An 18722-nucleotide genomic window follows, 5' to 3' on the forward strand; every position below is an offset into this window, starting at 1 on the left:
TTTTCATCAGAATGAAATCACTCTCTTATTTCACCAACTTATTCAGCCCTCCCTTTTTACAATTATGGTACTTTGTATTATACCTTCTTCCAAACACATTGGAAGGATATCTAGAGTAAAATTACAATGCAAATAATAATAATAATAATAATAATAATAAACCACTTACATGGAATTAAAAAAAAAAAGTGACAACCAAGAAAGAAAGAATGAGGGGATTTTTAAAAACCATAGGCCGAGGAAAGATTTAGCCACTGAGCACAGATTTCTGTTCTGAGCTTCTTAGTAGCCAATGCAAAGATGGAAACCAGTAGAATCATATAACGCTCATTATCTAAAAAATAAAACATACCAACATTCAAACATGCTTTCTGTATTTGACCATTATGTTTTGAGAGTTTACCATAGGGATTCTTCCATAATTGAACTACATAAGAAAAATTGTCCTAGACAATTTTACAAGATGTCAAAAGTACCAGGTTTTGCCATGTATAATGCACACTTTTCTGCCCAAATTTGTAAGAGAAAAATAAGGATGCACATTATACATGGGTACTACTTCCATATCTGTATAAATGTTTTTAATTCTTTAATTTATGCTTATGAGTTAAAAGTGTAACTCTAAAAATCAATGATAATATCCATATGCAAAATAATACCCTGGAATACGATAATTGGTTTTGGTGAACTGAACGATGAACTTGCAATGATGAAGAGTTCTTGGCATTCTATGATGCATAAATATCACACATTTGTTACCAGTACATAAAATTTCTTGTACCATAAAATATTAAAAAATAAGTGCTAAAATTCCTTTAGAATACAAAAAACAAGTACCTAAATGTAAGCAATAAAAATTTAAATTCAAAAATTAAAATGAAAGATTTTTTTCCCTGAAAATTTGGGCCAAAAACATGGGTATGAATTATACACAGCAAAATACAATATTTCACACATGCATATTTCTATATTGACCGTTAATTAAAGCCAAAGGCATAAAGCTTGTTCATAGATCTGCTAAGGCAATTCTGCAAGAGGCCAGCATGACATGGGCCAGGCTTATTTATATCTACCTGATGGTCTAAGCTGATAGAGGAACATATAATAACTTGCCTGTTTATTTAATAGTTTTTCATAGTCCTGCCGCCTATGTATTATGTCAAAAAAATATGTGTTGTATTAAACACTTTTCTCTCATAAAAGTCTGGAGGTAGGAAGTCTAAGAGCATTGTGACATTCCAAAGTGTCAGGGAGCCAGGGCCCTTTTTCTAGTGTGTACTATCCACCTCAGATTTATTTCATGTTCAAAGTTGTCTGTTCCAGCTTCTATATTATCATTCTAGACACAAAAACAGGAAAGAGTGAAGCAGTATATGCCCTTTTCTTTAAGGACATTACTTGGAATTGCACCCACTATCTTCTTACACCTTCTTAAGAAGAGCTTTGTCACATGGTCACCACACATAGCTGCAAGAGAGGCTAGTAAATGCCTCTCTTCTGGGTGGCCATGTATGTTTGTTAACAAAACGGGAAAAAATGATAGATATTGGGAGACAGCTAATATTTCTGCCACAGGTATGTTATTTAATTTTTTTCCCTTAAAACACTAGTGTTTAAAAACCAAGCTGTTGAGAGCAAAAGTAAATGCATATGATTGTAGTAACCATTCTACTCACAAGGCAATTCTGAGGCTGACAAGAGCATTTCTATGTCAGTCTAAATTATAGAAAAGTGAGGGGAACACAGAGGAAGAGGTGGGAGGAGCAAAGGGAAAACATGTAACCAAATACCAAACCCAAAAACTAAGCCTGTGTGACCATTTGGATAAGGGTGTTACCTCTCCAAAGCAGACCATGACAAAACCATTACACTTACATGCTTTGGACTTTGCTCCCTCATTATTTTGCACACACCAGACATGCCTCCACTGGTATTCCTCCTAGAAGTATGCTCAGGTGACACACAACAGACTTAGTCCACTGGCCTTCAATGCAAGAAACCTTAAGGCTATGACTCAAGTCCCTCCCAGCTGTTCCCAAAGGCTTTTGTGATAGGCTCCAACCCTGTAATCACATCTAACAAGAAGGGATTCTCTCCTTTATCCTTGGAACCCTATACTTTCTATAACTACTAGTTTCTGTGCTGTGAAACCAATTTTAGATTTTATCTTCTAGGAAATGCACATGTAAAACAACTAAATCTGGATTCTTTTACCTATTTTTCTCAATTGCATGCCATATTTACCCCTCAGGACACCTACATATTGATGATATTTTTGTTGTTGTTGGCTTGTATTTAATTCTCTATGTGATTACCCTATATAATTTTTCTCCCTTTTTGCCATGCTTACCAATTTCCAAATTCCTTCATGAAAGTCTTTTCAAGAGAAAAGCCTGTTGCATTTTCAAGTAGGAAAGAAAAAATATCCAGTTTTCCCCACAAACTCCATATCCTTTTCTGAAACCTAAACAACAACAAAAATTATACTATAAATTATTTTTAGTTGTAAGTTCTTTTTCAGTATTTCATTATTTGACAGATTTTTAAAAAAATTTTGACAACATTTATAATTGTGATATGACATAATCTTTCCAGCTTAACAGGGAAACCAATAGTTGGTATTCGCAAATATAACCAACACGTAACAGGAATAAAATTGCAGGCTCACAGTGATCTATTTTATTTTAGAGGAAAAATATTCTGATTTTCCATGGTTTAGTTTATATTCTGAAATTTAAATTGTATTTCAATTTTAATTTGCATTTTTGCTTAGTTTTCAGAGGCCATCTTTTCTTTCATAATCCTCCTGTTTGCTTTTTTTTATCTTGCTTTTCTTTTTTTCTGCTACCATATCTGTAGACATAGCATATGTTCATTAGCTGATATGTTAATTTAACAAGAATATTTCTAATGTCAATTATGTTCAAGGCTTTGTGAAGGAGCTGACATTGGGCTATGCTTTAAAGGTTAAAATGGATTTTAGTAAGGCGGAGATGGGAGAGAGGGCCTTCCAGCCAGAAGGGACAAGATGAACAAATACGTGGAAGCAGAAGGACTTGGAGTACTGGGGTAATATCAGGTATTTCAATTGGGCTAGAGCGTGATTTTCTATTATCCTGGGACTGGAAGCAGATCAGGGAGTCCTTGAATGCCAAGCTGAGGAATTTGGCTTTTCCATTTTAATCCCGCTCTCTCTGTGTTGTCTATAAATCTGTTAACACCCCTTCACCTTATTGTCTGGCTCTGGTATAATTATTTTATCTGTAGAGGATGATGTCATGGAAATAGTACTGAACTAAGAACCAAGGGCCTTGGATTTATATATTGCATTTGGGTTTAATAGATGAATATTACAACTATAATTCAAACCTCAGCAATTAGTTTGGTGTCTCTGTAGGTCAAAAAGGCTACAAAGGCAGTTTATCTGTTGCCAGTATTTTCTATTTTCATGGCTTGCACACAGTAGGTGCTCTATAAGTTTGTTGAATGTAATTCCATAACAAACTTCTGAGATCTGTGACAGAACCCCAACGATGTAGAAAAAGGGAGACGAAGGACGGCCAGTGTGAGGTTGGTGAGCAATTCTATCCTCCCAATGCAGTTCAGTGTTCTGTTCTGAGTTTGTTTTTGTTTGTTTGTTTGTTTTTTCAGGGGGAGAAGGAGTCTTAGAATTAGAATCTAAATTATGATAACAATTTTTTCCACTATTTTATTAGGATTTTCAAGTACACAGAGAAGTTGAAGGACAAGTACAATGGACACTCAGACACCCATCGCCTAGCACGGTAGTGATTTACTGAGGACTTACTTTGTATCAGGCTCTGAGCTAGACTGCAAACCCCTCACTCCACTTCCCACAACGATTCTGTGGTGCAGAGTGTTACTCTCATTATTTAACAGGGTAAAACAAAACAAGCAAACAGACTGGGCTCAAAGACTTTCAGCAATTTATTTCCTTAAAGTCTTCCTGGTAATCTGTGGAACAGCTAGAATTTGAACTGACGGGCTCCAAATCTGGGTTTTTTGCCTTCCACCAAGCAGTCTACAGAATTCCTTTCTGTTCCTGGCTAGGGTCACATATTCTAACCAAGTACCTACAAAGAGAGAAGCCCTGAGGTAAGAATTGCAGGCAATAGGAAGAAATGCGAACTAAGGCTCTTAGTGCTTCAGGCAGCTAGAAATGAATCAACTCGAATTTTAAAATTTGTTGTGTTCCTTCCGTATGGAACATGCAGTACTAAACGCTTTGTAGGGAAAAAGAGACTCTGGGACAAATAATTTAAAAACATGATTTCCACCCCCCTTTAAACAGTCTAGAATAGTGGGTCAGGGTGAGTAAAAGCCTGGGTCTCACATGTTCCTGCTTTCTCTGCTTACTCTGTTCTCCTCACCTGCAAAGCCTTTCCCCTTTTCTTTTCATCTCATAAAAGTTTCTATATCTCAAGGTCTTAGGTCTTTTTCAATTTCTATTTCTTCCATTCGGGTACTCCTCACTGAGCCCTCAAACTGGCAGTGACCTCCCTTCTCTAAACTCCTGTGGCCCTTTGCTCTGCAAAGAGGCAGTGTTGTTTAATACTTAGGAACACAGATGGCCAGGGTTGAGATCTTGACCCTTCCCCTCTCTGGTGGTATGTGATCTTGGGCAAGTTATTTAATTCTCTGGGCCTCAGTTTTCTCCTCTGTTAAAGGGGATATATCTGTCAAGGATTCTGTTGCAGAGAACAGAACTTACCCTCGCTAACATAAGCAGAAAGTATTATATTATAGGGTATCAATTAACTCACAGAACATTAGCATCACCAATGAAAAAAGACTCTAGTTTGAGCTTTCTGAAGACTCCATGCTACTCTGCAGCAAAAGATAACCACAGGAGCTGCTGCCTCTTTCATAACCAGGAAGTCACCTGCTGAATAGAAATGTAAGGAATGCAAGAACCATGTCCACCTTCTCTGATCCAGCTAGTCAGCTGCATGCCCCAAGCCTGCCTCCTGACACAGAGGCAGTGACTGGCTAACATGGCTGCAGACAAACCACATTGCTCTGTAGCCATTTTTACAAGCCCAGGAAGCAAAGTGTGGTCTCTGCCTCACTTCCGCCTTCCAAGTTATATAGAGGTGTTTCTAGTGGTCAAATCTAAATTACATCCAGCTCCCTAATTGCAAGGGAGTCTGGGAAATGTAGTTTCTAGATTTCGGGCCTCTGTGTTTCAGGAAGGCACTGGTTGGGATGAATTGGGATGAATGTTGATGGTTTATCCACCATAAATAACATCCATATGAGATTAGTAAGTGTACCTACTCTATGGAGTAGTTATGAGAATCAAATGAAATAATAAATATGTTTAGAACAATGCCTGGCACATGAGAGACTCCATAGATGTAGCTATTTTCATCAACTTCTCAGAGAGTTTTCCAGGGGAAAGTCAAACCACATTAGATATCACACCAATTTTTCACATGCTAATAAGTAACTTTGATGAACCCACTTAGGAGCCCCAGTTTTCTCATCTGTAACTGAGGATAATAATTGCTCTCTGCCTTATAGAGTTTCTGCTCATATCGTATTAGGTCATGTGTGAAAGGTGATTTGAAAATTGTAGCAGACACTCCAATTGCATGGGCGTTAAATAGATATTAAGTAAATTGGAGAACTACAGGCTACTGCTCAAATTGTAGCTCTGTCCCTGAGACTAGCAGTCACCTTCCTGTAGTTTTATCTTATCCATTCTCACACCATTTTGTTCTCCCTTTAATTTTCAAAATTAGCCAGGGAAATCAAACAACGTCCACACATGCCCATGAGGATAGTAAGGCTCAGGCACTGCCACAGCCACCTCCTTCAAGAGGGGAGATAGGGTCCTACCCAGCTTGTCAAGGTTCCCCACCCCTGAGTTCTTTCCAGAAGACCCTCTGTCCTCTTGACCCCAGTTACTGCAACTGGAGGGCCAAGAGAGGAGGCCCAAACCTCAGGAAGAGACAGGTGGCTCCAGCGTGAACACTGTAATGTACTCTCCCCAGGGAGAGAAATTCCGAGAGTTTAGCTCACTCTTTCCTGCCATAAAGCACACTGAATGTTAACAGCTTGCTCCTGTCCAAGCTGGTGTTTTTTAAATTAAGTATTGTTAAATCCATACCATTTGGAATGATGCTTCAGACAGCTCTGACACTCTTGCTTCTGCTTTCATTTCACCTAATATATTGTGCAGGGAGCCGGTAAACAGTATTACAGCAGCCGGGGTTGCTGCTGCTGCTTCTGCTGCTGCTGCTGCTGCTGCTGCTCAGACACTGGCAGACGGCTTTAATTTAGATACCTGAAGAGCAAAAAAGGAACTCGGCCAACGCCCCGTGCAGATGCCGTAAGAGGCCTTTCACAGGTTGCCGTTAGTATGGACCTAGATTACCTAGGGTTTTATGTTATTTTTTCCTGGGCACTGAAATGGGTTTTAGTAGAAATAATGAAGATAGGAGACAGAGAAGCTGTAGACTAAAATAAGATACTTCCCATTGTCAGGTAACATATACCCTTAGTAAAACCTGGGTAGACTGCCTTCTGCTCCATTGCCTTCACTATAAACGTCTTCCTCCAAACAGAATGACACCATTGCCAACACCTGAAAATGTGTGTGTGTGTGTGTGTGTGTGTATACACACATACATACATATAAGTATTATGTGTGTGTGTGTAGGTGTAGGTGTAGGTGTATGAAATGAGTGTGATTCAAAATCCAAAGACCTCATCCAAAGGCCAATTCTTGCCAGTGGGGCCTGAGGCACGTCACTTCACTTCTCTGAGCCTCAGTTTCCACATACATACAATGGGCTGAGTACTTAACCAACTTCACAGAATAGTCATAAAGGTCCAGTGAGATTGTCAGTGTAAAATCATTTCATGAACTCAAAAGATCTCACATAAACTTTGGCAATAATCAAAATTAGCTCATTCTAAAAATTGACCTCAGTCACCCTAACCCAACTCGGTTTTGTTCTCCTTTTTCTGAAGTTACAGTAAGCTTGGAGTTTGCCCTGCGCTATATAATGTTCGACTGTGCAACTGCATTTCCTTGTTTCTCTGAGCATCTCCAACAGGGAAAGAAATGCTTCGAGCACAGGGACCAGACGCTGACACTTCATGGCGGGCGTCCTCCAGGCATTCAATAAATGATTCAGAGCTTGATTTTAAAATATCGTACTTCACTGAGTAAAATATCGTGCTTTTCGGTGACTTTACTGAGTTGACCATCTTGTTATACTTGACATGACCATCAAAATTCCAACGCAGAAATCTCTGACTCAAAATATCGAGACAGTATTTATTTCCAAAGCAGGAAGGAATCCAGACTAGCCTACAAGTGGCTACCAGTTATTCTCTTACCACACCGATGTTTTTCTCTTCTTCTGCAAATGGTACTGTACCATGACCTTTGTTGTTGTTATGCCTTCTCCCACCATCTGCTCTTCCCTTTTGGTCTGCCTAATGAGTGATGTTTATGTGTGAAGAGGGAGGAAGTGATGCTAGATAAAATACTCCGTTTTATAGAACTAGATGGAACTCTTTAGCTAATGACTCTGAAAGAAGACAAAACTCCATAGCAGAAAGCCCCAGTGTGTAAAAGAGAGACATGTAACATCACTTCATAAATGAGAGTTTATTTCAGTCAATCCATTTTTTTAATCTGATGAAGATTTCAGATAACACCAGTCAAGCATTTTTACGGTAACCCATGAATGCTGTTTAGCTTATAAGCATTTGCTAGTTTGGGAGAGATTTGTAAAACAAATCCTTCTGAAATAGAAAAGCATACCCAAGAATAGGGCCTCTTTGTTATGGATTTGTGCTATCCATTTTCCTAGGTGAGGAAAAAGGTGGATCTTTGTATGCTCTTGACTTTCCTAACAGGTTAAAAATGGGAATTTTAAAGCTCTTCTGTCTTTAATTGATACACCATTTGAAGTAAGTAACCTGAAGTTGAACAACCTGCTTTTCCCCACCTTTTTGAAAAGCAACAGTGCAGGTATGTATATAGGCAGACTTGCCTGTATTCACATGCCTATTATGGCTTCATCAGGTTTTCCATATTTGTGTGTTTCATGCCTCTTGTCGGTATTTTTTTCATTAATGAAAGGAAAGAACAGTGATTCTAAATGTCTTTTACCTTCCCCATATATATTTCTCGGCTATCGGGAGATCCACAAAGGAAAAACTTCCTGGTGACACACCTATGGAAACGTAAGGCCAAGTTTGCTATTTCATTCTCAAAAACTCAGGGATTTCCTTAATAGATAAGGAGAAAGATGTCCTTGTTTGACACTTGACACTTTTCTAAAACTGTAATAAAACCCTCCTCTGGTAGAGTCAAATCTTGCTTGCTGGTGGATTAACCAGACTCAGAAGCTTCCCGACCTTCTCTTGGCTTTGTCATCGTTTTAGTGTTCATTATCACTTCCTCCAGGGCGACACTGGACCTCACAGGGCATCTCCTCATCGAATGCTCTTGCCACAGTGGAAGGGAAAAGGAGGTAAAACTCACTTCAGCGTTTCCCCGCTGTATTGTAACAGCTCCCATAAAGCATGTGAAGGAGGAGGAGGCTGAAACTGTCAGTTAAAAGGTTTGGGGATTAACTGAGGATTTAATTCATCCTTTCTGTCCCTCCCCCCTGCTAAATCAAATAGTAGAGAGTTGGCAGTGTGTCAAAACCAGGCTGTTCCTCAACCCCAAATTTCTGCTCCACTCATCCCTGAGTCTTTGTTAAGGGCTTCTTTTTAAACTGGTGGATCTAAATTTCTAATTGTGCCTTAGTGTTAGTAAACCTTGGATGTTTTAAAGTGTCACTTTACAAAGAAGCAACTTCCTCTTTTTCAGATCAAGTTAATGCCTACACACAGTCACTTACACCACTCTAGGTTTAGTGAGGAACTTGCAAAAACTAATAGCCTCCCTTTTCCAAGTCAGGGGGAAAGTAAAGAGGAATTTTATGGACGAGGAATAAAGCATTTGTACAGAACACGTTGAAAGGGCACATTAAGTCAGTTTTTGTCTATGATTCTTTCCCTTTATGGCATATGTTATATATTGACAGGGATTAGGTTTCTCTCCTGAATGGAACAATACGGAGTCACAGGGAGCTACTGTACTTTACAAAGCAACAGGCACAAGCAACTGGCACAGAGAAACGTATCTCACGCAGAACTAACCAGGTTGGTTAACAGCACAGGGCTTTGCTTCATCTTTTGCAATTCTGCATCTTTTGCATTTCTCTTCTCGCTCTGCTGCGCGCTCTGCTCTCCTTTCTTTTTCGTCCTTTCCCCCCCGTTTTTTGCTCGCACTGTTACACTCTCTCTGTCCCCCTGGCTTTGTTATTCAGCATGTCTGATTAGCAGGAGCCTGATTGGCTGGCTGCCTGCTCCGAGAGAGATTCCATTCAGCTCACCCCCCACCCATCCACCCACCCACCCACCCGTAGTCAGGAAATGTGAGCGGGGCTGATGGAAGCTGATAGGCAGGGCTGGAGTGTTAGCACCAGTACTGGATGTGACAGCAGGCAGAAGAGCACTTAGCAGCTTATTCAGTGTCCGATTCGGATTCCGGCAAGGATCCAAGCATGGAATGCTGCCGTCGGGCAACTCCTGGCACACCGCTCCTCTTTCTGGCTTTCCTGCTCCTGGTAAATGCCTTTTCCTTTCTATATGTTGCTACTGCCATTTAGTCTGGGTGCTGTTGGGGTGGTGTGTATGTGTGAGTGTATGTGTATGTGTCTTTATCTTCAAACAGCAGGTAAATTAGTTTATATGATTAAAAAAAAACTTATTTTAGAACTTTAACCCCCACTTCCCAAGCAAAATAAAGTCTGCAAGACTTTGTGGGATTAGAGGTATCTAATAATATCGAGACATGAACTTTGGGAAAGACTGCATAGACTTGGTGAGCGGAGACTGTATAAATGGTGGTGTGTATGCTTGGAATTTGGGTGACAGGAGTCCTAAAATCAGTCACTCACTGTGGTGGTCCTGGAATTTTTTTGAAGGATGGGCTGTGAGGGGCTGTCCCCCACTGCCACATATGAATTCTTCTCCCTCTGTGAACATGTGCTACAGACCAGGTAAAAGAGGGAATGAGAGCGTCTTTGCAGCCAACCCAGATTATAGCTCATAATTACTGCAAGTCATCTATGGATACAAGTTAATGCTAGTATTTATGAATTGAGGATTATGGTCTTTGATCTCGGATCTGCTTTTGAAGAATAAAATGCTGACTTTCTGTGCGGCTGCTTTCCACAGGCACAGTGATAAGATGCTCTGCTTTTGAACATCAGCACACACTGCATTTTTGACTCGAAGTAAATGTTCCATTGTGACTCATACTTGGTTTTATGGGCAGAAAATGAACATTTACTGTCCAAAAAAAATCTACACTCAAAATATTAATAGCAATGCACATTTTTTAAACCAGAGTGTTCTGGGCAGGCTGCTTAGTAAACCTCATCTGAAGGGTTGATTCCAAAATTTGCACACACTGATTCCAAACAAACGTGATTGTGGCTCTCCCTGTCACATTTATGGCATGCCAGCACTCACTTCCTCAGAAGGTAACAAGGCAGGAAGGGAACAAGGTAAAAATGCAACAAATATATAGGTTGCATTGATTCATGGATGGTGAAGGAATGTTTTGTTCTGATTAGGCTCTGACAAATTTGATCTGCACTATAATTACGAAGAAAGGAAGTAAGCCATTTGGTACAAATTGAAAAACTCCAGGAAGATTCATCAGCGAGTAATCAGACAGTGATTAACTATTTTATACATCCCCACTTATTTGCATCATTGTAGCCAAGAAATCATAATGCTACATTGCAAATGCTATAAATGTAGAAATATATTTTTAAGTTTTTATGGCAATTTAAAGGCAAGCTGAATTTTAGGCATGAATGGACTGTAAGTTTTAGTCGCTCTGAGTAATATAAAAAAGCAGAATGTTTAGGTGTACTTTATGACTAGTGAACCCAGCAATTTATGAAAGGTGTCTCATTTTTTCCATATGGGACATGTTACTTATATACACACCGTTAGTTTGCCTCATCTTTCCTTCTTAGTGATTTTTTTTTAAATGTGTATTTTCCCGTTGAATTGTATCATAAAACAAATTACCAGCACACATTACTTTTTGGTATCTTCCATCTGAAGTATGATCTCATTATACTTTGGAAAAACTTTTCCGTTTAGGAATAGATTGTTTTGTTACTCATTTGGTAAGTGCATTATATTCCTCTTTGAAATCTTGAACGTTCATGTATGTATTTGAGCATATAATGAGACTTACGTGGAAAAAAAGGAGTCTGCTTATTTCAGTTAAAACATAAAACATATTTTCTTTTTAATCACAAGAATTGAGTTATGAGGCTAAAATGTAATCAAACCTGGGTTTGTTTTATGCCTGTATTTAAATGAACTGGGATTCTGAGAGTTATGCTAGAAAAGAAAGAGAACTGACTGGTGAGTGCCAAGATACATCCCTCTGCAGAGTGATAACAGCATTAGTAATACCTGCCATGTATTGTGTGTCTGAATGTGCCAAATGCTAGACCAGTTGTTTGAAAAGCATTACAAGGCATCATCACAATAACCTTGTAAATAAGACATTTTAAAATCCATTTTACAGCTAAGGAAATAAGCTTATATTTGAGCCCCCAAATCAAACACGTAATGGAGAAAAAATACCTTGTTTGCTTTGTACTATGGTTATAAAATGTTTAGCAATGATGGAAGCACTAGCATAGGTTGGTCTTTAATCTTTGCGATACTTAGGCTTTTTGCACCATATTGGCCATTAAAGCTATGTACAATAATACAGGCACTTGCTATACTTGCTCATTGACTGCCCCCTTTAGCTTGGCAGCCCAAATTCAATTATTGGCCTAAGAGAAAGTGACCTTTAGCCTGATCAGTAGTTGACTTAGAACTTGAAGTGTGATGATGTCAACTCAACCTTCAATCTGGATAGAGAAATTGAACTGGTTGGCTTGTTTTCTTCTGTAAGTCTTTTATACATTACAAGAGTCTATCTACTTTTAGAGTTAAGCAATTTTAAAGATCCCTTGAACTTCATTGGAAAACATCCTGTTGGTTCAGTGGCAAGCCACTTCCTACTTCAAAACAGCCTTCACATCAATGGCAGCTGCATCGTCTGCATCATGACATGGTTCTTGAGTGTGTACAAATATCAAGTGTTGTGCATCCTCGGTTTTGTCAAAGCCCTTTCCCCTGGAGGCACTATTCCTGAGAAAATGAGGTCCTTGTGTCTTTTATATCTATTTTAGGTTACCACCCATATTTTCATGCAAAGCTCACACATCATAGATTTATTTTTCATTCTGGACGCAATAGGACCATAGTACTGATCAAGAGGTTTTCATCCTGATATTCAGGTCAAATGAAGCCACATAACTGAACTTTACCCATCTTACCACCCTGCTTCCCTTTTTCATTCTTCCTCTTTTGTCCCAATTGTTTAGATTAAAAAGAATGTGGCAGAAACCATGACCAGCCATTGACATATGTGTCCATCCAAACTTAAAGTCAAATCACTTCTTGTCAGAAAGGCATTTAATGAAATTTGCATTTGCTTTTTGTTTCTTTTAAGTGGTTTTAAGCTCTTTAGCCTGCTATTGTGGGAGTTGCAAGAGTAACACTTGGAATTATAATAAAGTACATGTGTTTTTCAGTTGAATTTCTTTTTCTTCTCTGCACTAATTTATACATGGAAACTAGTCAAACACAATAGCCCATTCCCTTCAGTCACTCTGGCACTCTCCTCCACTATTATCTAAGTGGATCTATCTTGGATGGCGAGAAGCACCATTAGCTTGTGGAATGAATGTTAAATCCCTTATTTACAGCAGATTGTGGCCTGCTCCAATAAGAGTGAGGGAGTCTGTGTGTGTGTGTGTGTGTGTGTGTGTGTGTGTGTGTGTCTATGTGCATGAACAAGCATCTTTCTCTAACTGTTCACTCTACATCTATTTCTTATGCCTAGACTGTCTTTAAATCAAGTTTAAGGATTTTTTACATAAATTTGCAAAACATAGTGAGACATTTTTTTAAAAATTATTTTCTTCATGTTTTTGTGAACTTTCTTGTCTAGACATGGTCAGCAGCATTTTTATTTTCTCAGGCTGCTGTTTTTAGTGTTTCAGTCTGTTGAGGACCACTTTCTGGCCTCCGTCATTATTTTCATGTGAACCAATTCTGTCGCTTCATATAAGTTGAGGGAAGTATGTCCAATAGTGGTCACTAGTGAACTACAAAAGAATCCTGTTACACCAGGAAAATCTTTCCTTGAAAGGCTACATGGATATTGAAGACTTTGTAGAGAAAGAGAGAGAATGAATAAATGAATGCATTTGTGCATTTCTGCAAGTATCGATACATGTCGATTCCCCTTTACCAATATGTGTGAATATGCTGAAAAGGAGTTCTCTAGCACACCATGTGGTAGGCTGTTACTCAAACTTAGGAGCTGCACAAATTCATTCTTATATGCTTACAACAGAGTTAAAGTCAGGGTTTGTGTAATTTTAATCAGTAAAGTGTAGTTAATACCTGTAGTTGTTTGTTTTTTTTTTAACCCAGTTTATGTTGGTGCATTTTGCACAGAATTTGTGGTTGGATCAGAAGTGGTCTGGTGTTTTGCTTCTCCCCTTTATTATGGCTTAATCAAAATATAATTTTAAACTCTTTCAGGAAAAAGACAGTGTCCTATGAATTTCAGCATTTCCTACAGCACCTAGTAGAGTGTTTTGTGTCTATAGGCATCAAAACTGTTAGTGAACTAAATTAAGAGAAGAAAGGACTTATAGAGACTATTACACAGTTCTCTAATCCTCCATATACTGACTGTTTCCTGACTTCATATAGAGTCCAGTTTCTTTGGTCAAGTGACAGCTCAGCTTTGAGTTTGTCTATTTCAGGCTTCAAGTATAATTATTTAAGTTTCTCAGATCTAACTATTTAAGTTGCATTCTTCACTTCTCTTGTTATGCATATTCTACTGGTTCTTGTGGTCTCAGGAGTAGAGTGACCCAGAAGTGACCTCTTCATAGCATGAAAACCATAGTCTTTTCTGGAGTGAGAGCATTCCTTGCCTCATCAGAATAACCTACTGGTTAAGTGTGTTGAGATAATCATAGGAAAATGTGTCTAAATCAAGTTTTACAGTCTTGCCATTTTTACTAATTTTCTTCTTCTTAAGAACTGGCTTCGAACTTGGTGTTTTCTCCAGAATGAGACAAGTTCATGTCATTTTTCTGTCTGCATCATAACAACCATACCATGTGGTTGAATTTTGGCTTGATTGGCAGTACTGGCTCATGAGTGGCTTAGGACTGGCATACCAGGGGTGATGTCAGTCCTAAAGGATCCTAATTGAAATAGGCCAGCACAGCTGTGTGGGGAGCCTGCCTGCTCACTGGGGTAAGCTGTTGCTATCAACCTCTTCTTTCCATGAGCTCAAAAATAAATGACTAAATCTCCCCAATTCCTGAATTTCAAGATTAAGACCTACATGGAATAAAGCTTAACTGTTCTGGTTTCCCCTCCTTGGGACTTTGCTAACTGGATCACCCTGCTTGTAGGGCAGTTAGAAGTTTTCTGGCCATGTCATGACGAGGAGCCGGTGGTAGTAGCCTGCAGCCAGCAGTGACCTCTGGCTTTTTATTTGTTGTATTTTCAGAAGCTCAGTATTTATAAATCCGTTTGAATGTTTTTCGACATTTGTTAATGGTGTTTATTTCAGTCATATAAACATATCTCATTAACTATTGTAACCTTCATTTGAAAAAATGCTGTCATTTCTGTGTTTGACTACCCTCACACCAAATCCCACCAGTGTATAGCTGCATGTACAGGCAGTGGTTAGTGATTATTTTTCAGAGGCATAAATAATTAATTCTATTCTTTACAACATTTTAGATGTACCTTCTTCTAGTTGTTGTGCTTCCTTTCATTTATCTCTGCTATGGTGCATCTCATATGGTACTTACATTTCTGTCTACTTCACAAAAGTGTGGGTGACAACAGGCGTGGCTTGTTCTTCCTCTATCAAAATGTCTGGTAATTAGATCTCAGTAAATGTTTTTGGATGAATGAATAAATGGATACATATTAACAAGAATGACTTGGCAAGAAAAGGTGAAAAGAAGGCAAATTACAAGTAGCCAGGGGAAATGTAAACATCCATTTCACTTGTGAAGCATCTCACTAATTCTGGCATTGGTAAGACCAAGTCAATAACTAATAAATTCCAAAAGGAAGACATACTCGTATACTTTGTTTTTCTCTCTCTCTTGAACATATACATCTACACAATGAACTATGATTAATATTCCCTTTTGCTGTTGTTAATTAGAATGAATTGTACACATTTCATGTCTTTTTAAATCTATTTAGTTCCCAAGTATTTTTTCCTTTTATAAAATTGATCCTCAGGAAGAAAACTCATTTCTTTTTACCACCGGGCACAAAGATAAATTATGTTTCCCAGCCTTCTCTGTGATTGGATGGTGCGATATGATTGAGTTCTAGTCCATGGATTATACAGAGGGTGCCAAGAAAATGTATACACATTTTAAGAAAGAAAAAAAAGTATTAAAATTGTAATACTCAATGTACTCGTATACTGATAACAAAAGATGAATACAAGTCACGTTTGACTTCTGCAATTACAAGAGGTGCTCAAAGTGGTTACCAGCAGCCTCCAGACACTTCTGATTACAGCAAACTACTACTTGAGTAATGTTGACCGAAGTGTCCGTTTGTATACTTTTTTTGGCGCCCCCAGTAGTTAGAAGTACGGCCGTTCTAGGCCTGACATCTCCAATATAATCCTCTAAGTAACAAGCACTCTTTCTTTACATGCCTGTTGGATGCAGATCTTTAAAGAACTTTAAGACTCTAGAGAATGGCAAAGCCACCAAATGGAAGGCATCGGTCCCTGAATGACTACATGGAGCAGAGCCCCATACCGCCACTCTCATAGAGTTACATTTGTGAACATTCATTTAACCATGAGCAAGAAATAAACCTTTCTTGTGTTAAAACATTGAGACTTGTGGGAAGATGTTACTTGTATACTGAAAATCTTTTAAAATAACATATGCTTCAAATTTAAATGACATGTATCTAGTACTCACTGATATTAATACTAGTAAGTACTAATACAACATTCCATTTGTTATATGGGAAAACTGAAATAAGAAGATGCCATGTCATCCTAATGGTGGTTTACAACTTATCACACACCTAGACTGTGCTAAGTACTTGGGGGTATGTGCCAGTACTGCAGGAAAAATATGAAAATGGGTTCACGCCCATTTTTCAAACAGAATCCAACAGTGGGTGAAGCGGTAAGAAATGAGAAAAAGAACGAAGAGAGTCAGGGCCATGGTAAACCGTTGAAGTCTAATCTCTTGGAGTAAAGCAGAACTGACCAACCTACTCAAGGACTTAGAATTACATAGATCTAAGGGGAAGGCAAAGAAAACAGTAAAAGATACCAAGAAGGATAAACCAAGGCCCAACACTGATGCCACACCAGAGACAAATGTCAGAAAATAAAGGAATGGACAACTGACAGAGAGGGGGACAGATTCACACAGCCAACGTAAACAAATGTTTCACACAGCAGCATATAAAGTAAAATGCACTTCTTAAATATACCTAGTCGCAATTCATTTTCTAGGAGATCATGAAAGTGTCATGAAGAGCAGTGGTTTTAGGGTGTAACATCTGGGCTGTAGCAATGATTCTAGCTCTATGATAATGGCCCAGTCACATAACTCACTCCAACTTTTGTCTCCTCTTCCATGCACTATTGCCCATTCCACCTCACTATCTAGGATGCTAGGAGAGGCAAATGCAGCATTAAGTGTTTTGTAAACTCCAAAGTACTATAAAACTCAAGTGATTACTTTAATTCATGTTAAAATCATTAATCTATCACCAACTGTATACTCAACACAGAGCTAGGCTCCATGGAAGACAGATTAAGACACAATCCTGGCAATGAGGAGTTTGGTAGTGTGCTGGACATTTTGTTGATAGAGTATTTTTTAAATATTTCAAAAACCTCTTCTGTAGGGAATGGATATTATTATTTTCAATTGCCCCACAAGACGGTTCATCTTGTAAATAACTCTTCTGCACCTGCATAGACTCTGTTTAATTTTCTTATTCACATGTAAACGTAAATTATGGCTTCCCACAGATTATTAATCTATTATTTTTATAGATAGTATCAGTCACTATTTGACTTCAAACACTATTTTTTCCCTAATTTCCATAGTTCAGAATATCAATTTGTTCAGCAGAACACATTAGATCAGTTGTCTTAGTTAGCATAAACTCTTTAGGAAAAAAATGTTTCTCAGAGCTAATTCTTATCATTGTGAGAATTACCCTAATTATGTGTGACCAATAATATCTAGGGAGTTTCATCTGCCCCATTATCATTGGGGCATCATGCTAGCAGACTTCAGGCTTATGTAGTTATGTAGTTTCCACTACATTGTGCTTACTTTGTAATAACCAAAATCCATGCAAAAGAAAAAAAAAAAGCACATTCCACTTGGAATTTCTGTAAGTGCAATTACTATAGTAGCGTTCATCTCCCTTCCTCATTAGATTTTTCTCTAAAGTTCTTATTAAAAATAAGTTAATTATGGTAAATCTAAAAAGGCCTTGTGCGTGGAAAGGGGGACAGTTGAGAGAAAGGGAACAGCAGAAAAATCACTGTCTGAGCATACGCCATTTATAATAGAGGAGATTTATTCCACTTCTGAGGCAAGAAATTGCAGGACTCTAATAGTTTCACCACCTGTGAATTATTTGGGTGCACCTCATAAGCGGGTTCTTTCTTCTATTTGTTTAAAGAAATAAGTGGTATGTTCGCCAATTCTACACTACATTAATTTTCACAGAGTTTCCATTTTCATCTTCATTGCTTTTTCAGATTTTTTTCCAAAGCTTATGCCATTCTTCAACTAAAGCTTTGGGTATTTTCCCCTTCAATTTTTGTCCAGGGATTTTCTCTAAGTCAATTCAGTCTATTGGCATAAATGTTGGGACAAAGGAGGGAAGGAGTGTGATAACCTAAGACATCCTGACATAAATTCCGAGAGCCCTAAAGAAATGAGACAGGAAATTATGAGCAACCTATAATAAATTCAAACTGTCCAATAAAATAAATATACCTTACTTTATTCTCATAGTGAGCTACAGTAGGGTGTCCGATTTCTCAACCTACTTTGCCGCCTGTAATCTCAGTCACCATTTGAAATCTGCCAGAGTATTGTTCAAATATTGTACTTCATCAGTAGAACCAGAAACGAAAAAAGGTCATGGAAACAATAAGAACTCCTACTGTTCAGGTGCTGAAGTGAGATTTAGAAGAAAGCTTTTTAGAAATGTCTGCGTTTTCATTACAGTTGTTATAACCATTGGTCATTGAAACCAAATATAATTTTCCTCATATGCCACACACTTTTACTTTGTGGCTTGCAGCTAGTCTGAGTTAACAAACATGCCTTGAAAGTACTTTTACAGAGTTAGTTTAATTGACATTTGGAATACCGGAACATAGATGCATAGTGGTGTAGAATTAAAAGGAATCTTCAAGGTAGCATAAAATGTGACCTCAATTGACTGATCTCTTTGAAGGCAGGAGTTTGGTTTTA

General features: G+C 38.3%; 1 protein-coding gene across 3 annotated transcripts in view; it reads left to right on the forward strand.

Annotated features, from left to right (window-relative positions):
* Nucleotides 1–18722, forward strand: part of ADAMTSL1 (ADAMTS like 1) — an 891281-nt gene that overhangs the window by 491167 nt on the left and 381392 nt on the right. The window contains exon 1 of one of the 3 annotated variants that reach the window (XM_019739192.3): nt 9455–9662. The exons of the other annotated variants lie outside the window; for them this stretch is intronic. Within the exon in view, the coding sequence (XP_019594751.3) occupies nt 9600–9662 (63 nt within the window). The 5' untranslated portion in view covers nt 9455–9599. Of the gene's footprint in view, nt 1–9454; nt 9663–18722 lie in introns of those variants that run through there. 3 annotated transcript variants of the gene reach the window in all.

The sequence above is a fragment of the Rhinolophus sinicus genome, chromosome 16 (assembly GCF_057876585.1).
Source record: "Rhinolophus sinicus isolate RSI-liver-muscle chromosome 16, RSI-T2T, whole genome shotgun sequence".
Lineage (NCBI taxonomy): Eukaryota > Metazoa > Chordata > Mammalia > Chiroptera > Rhinolophidae > Rhinolophus > Rhinolophus sinicus.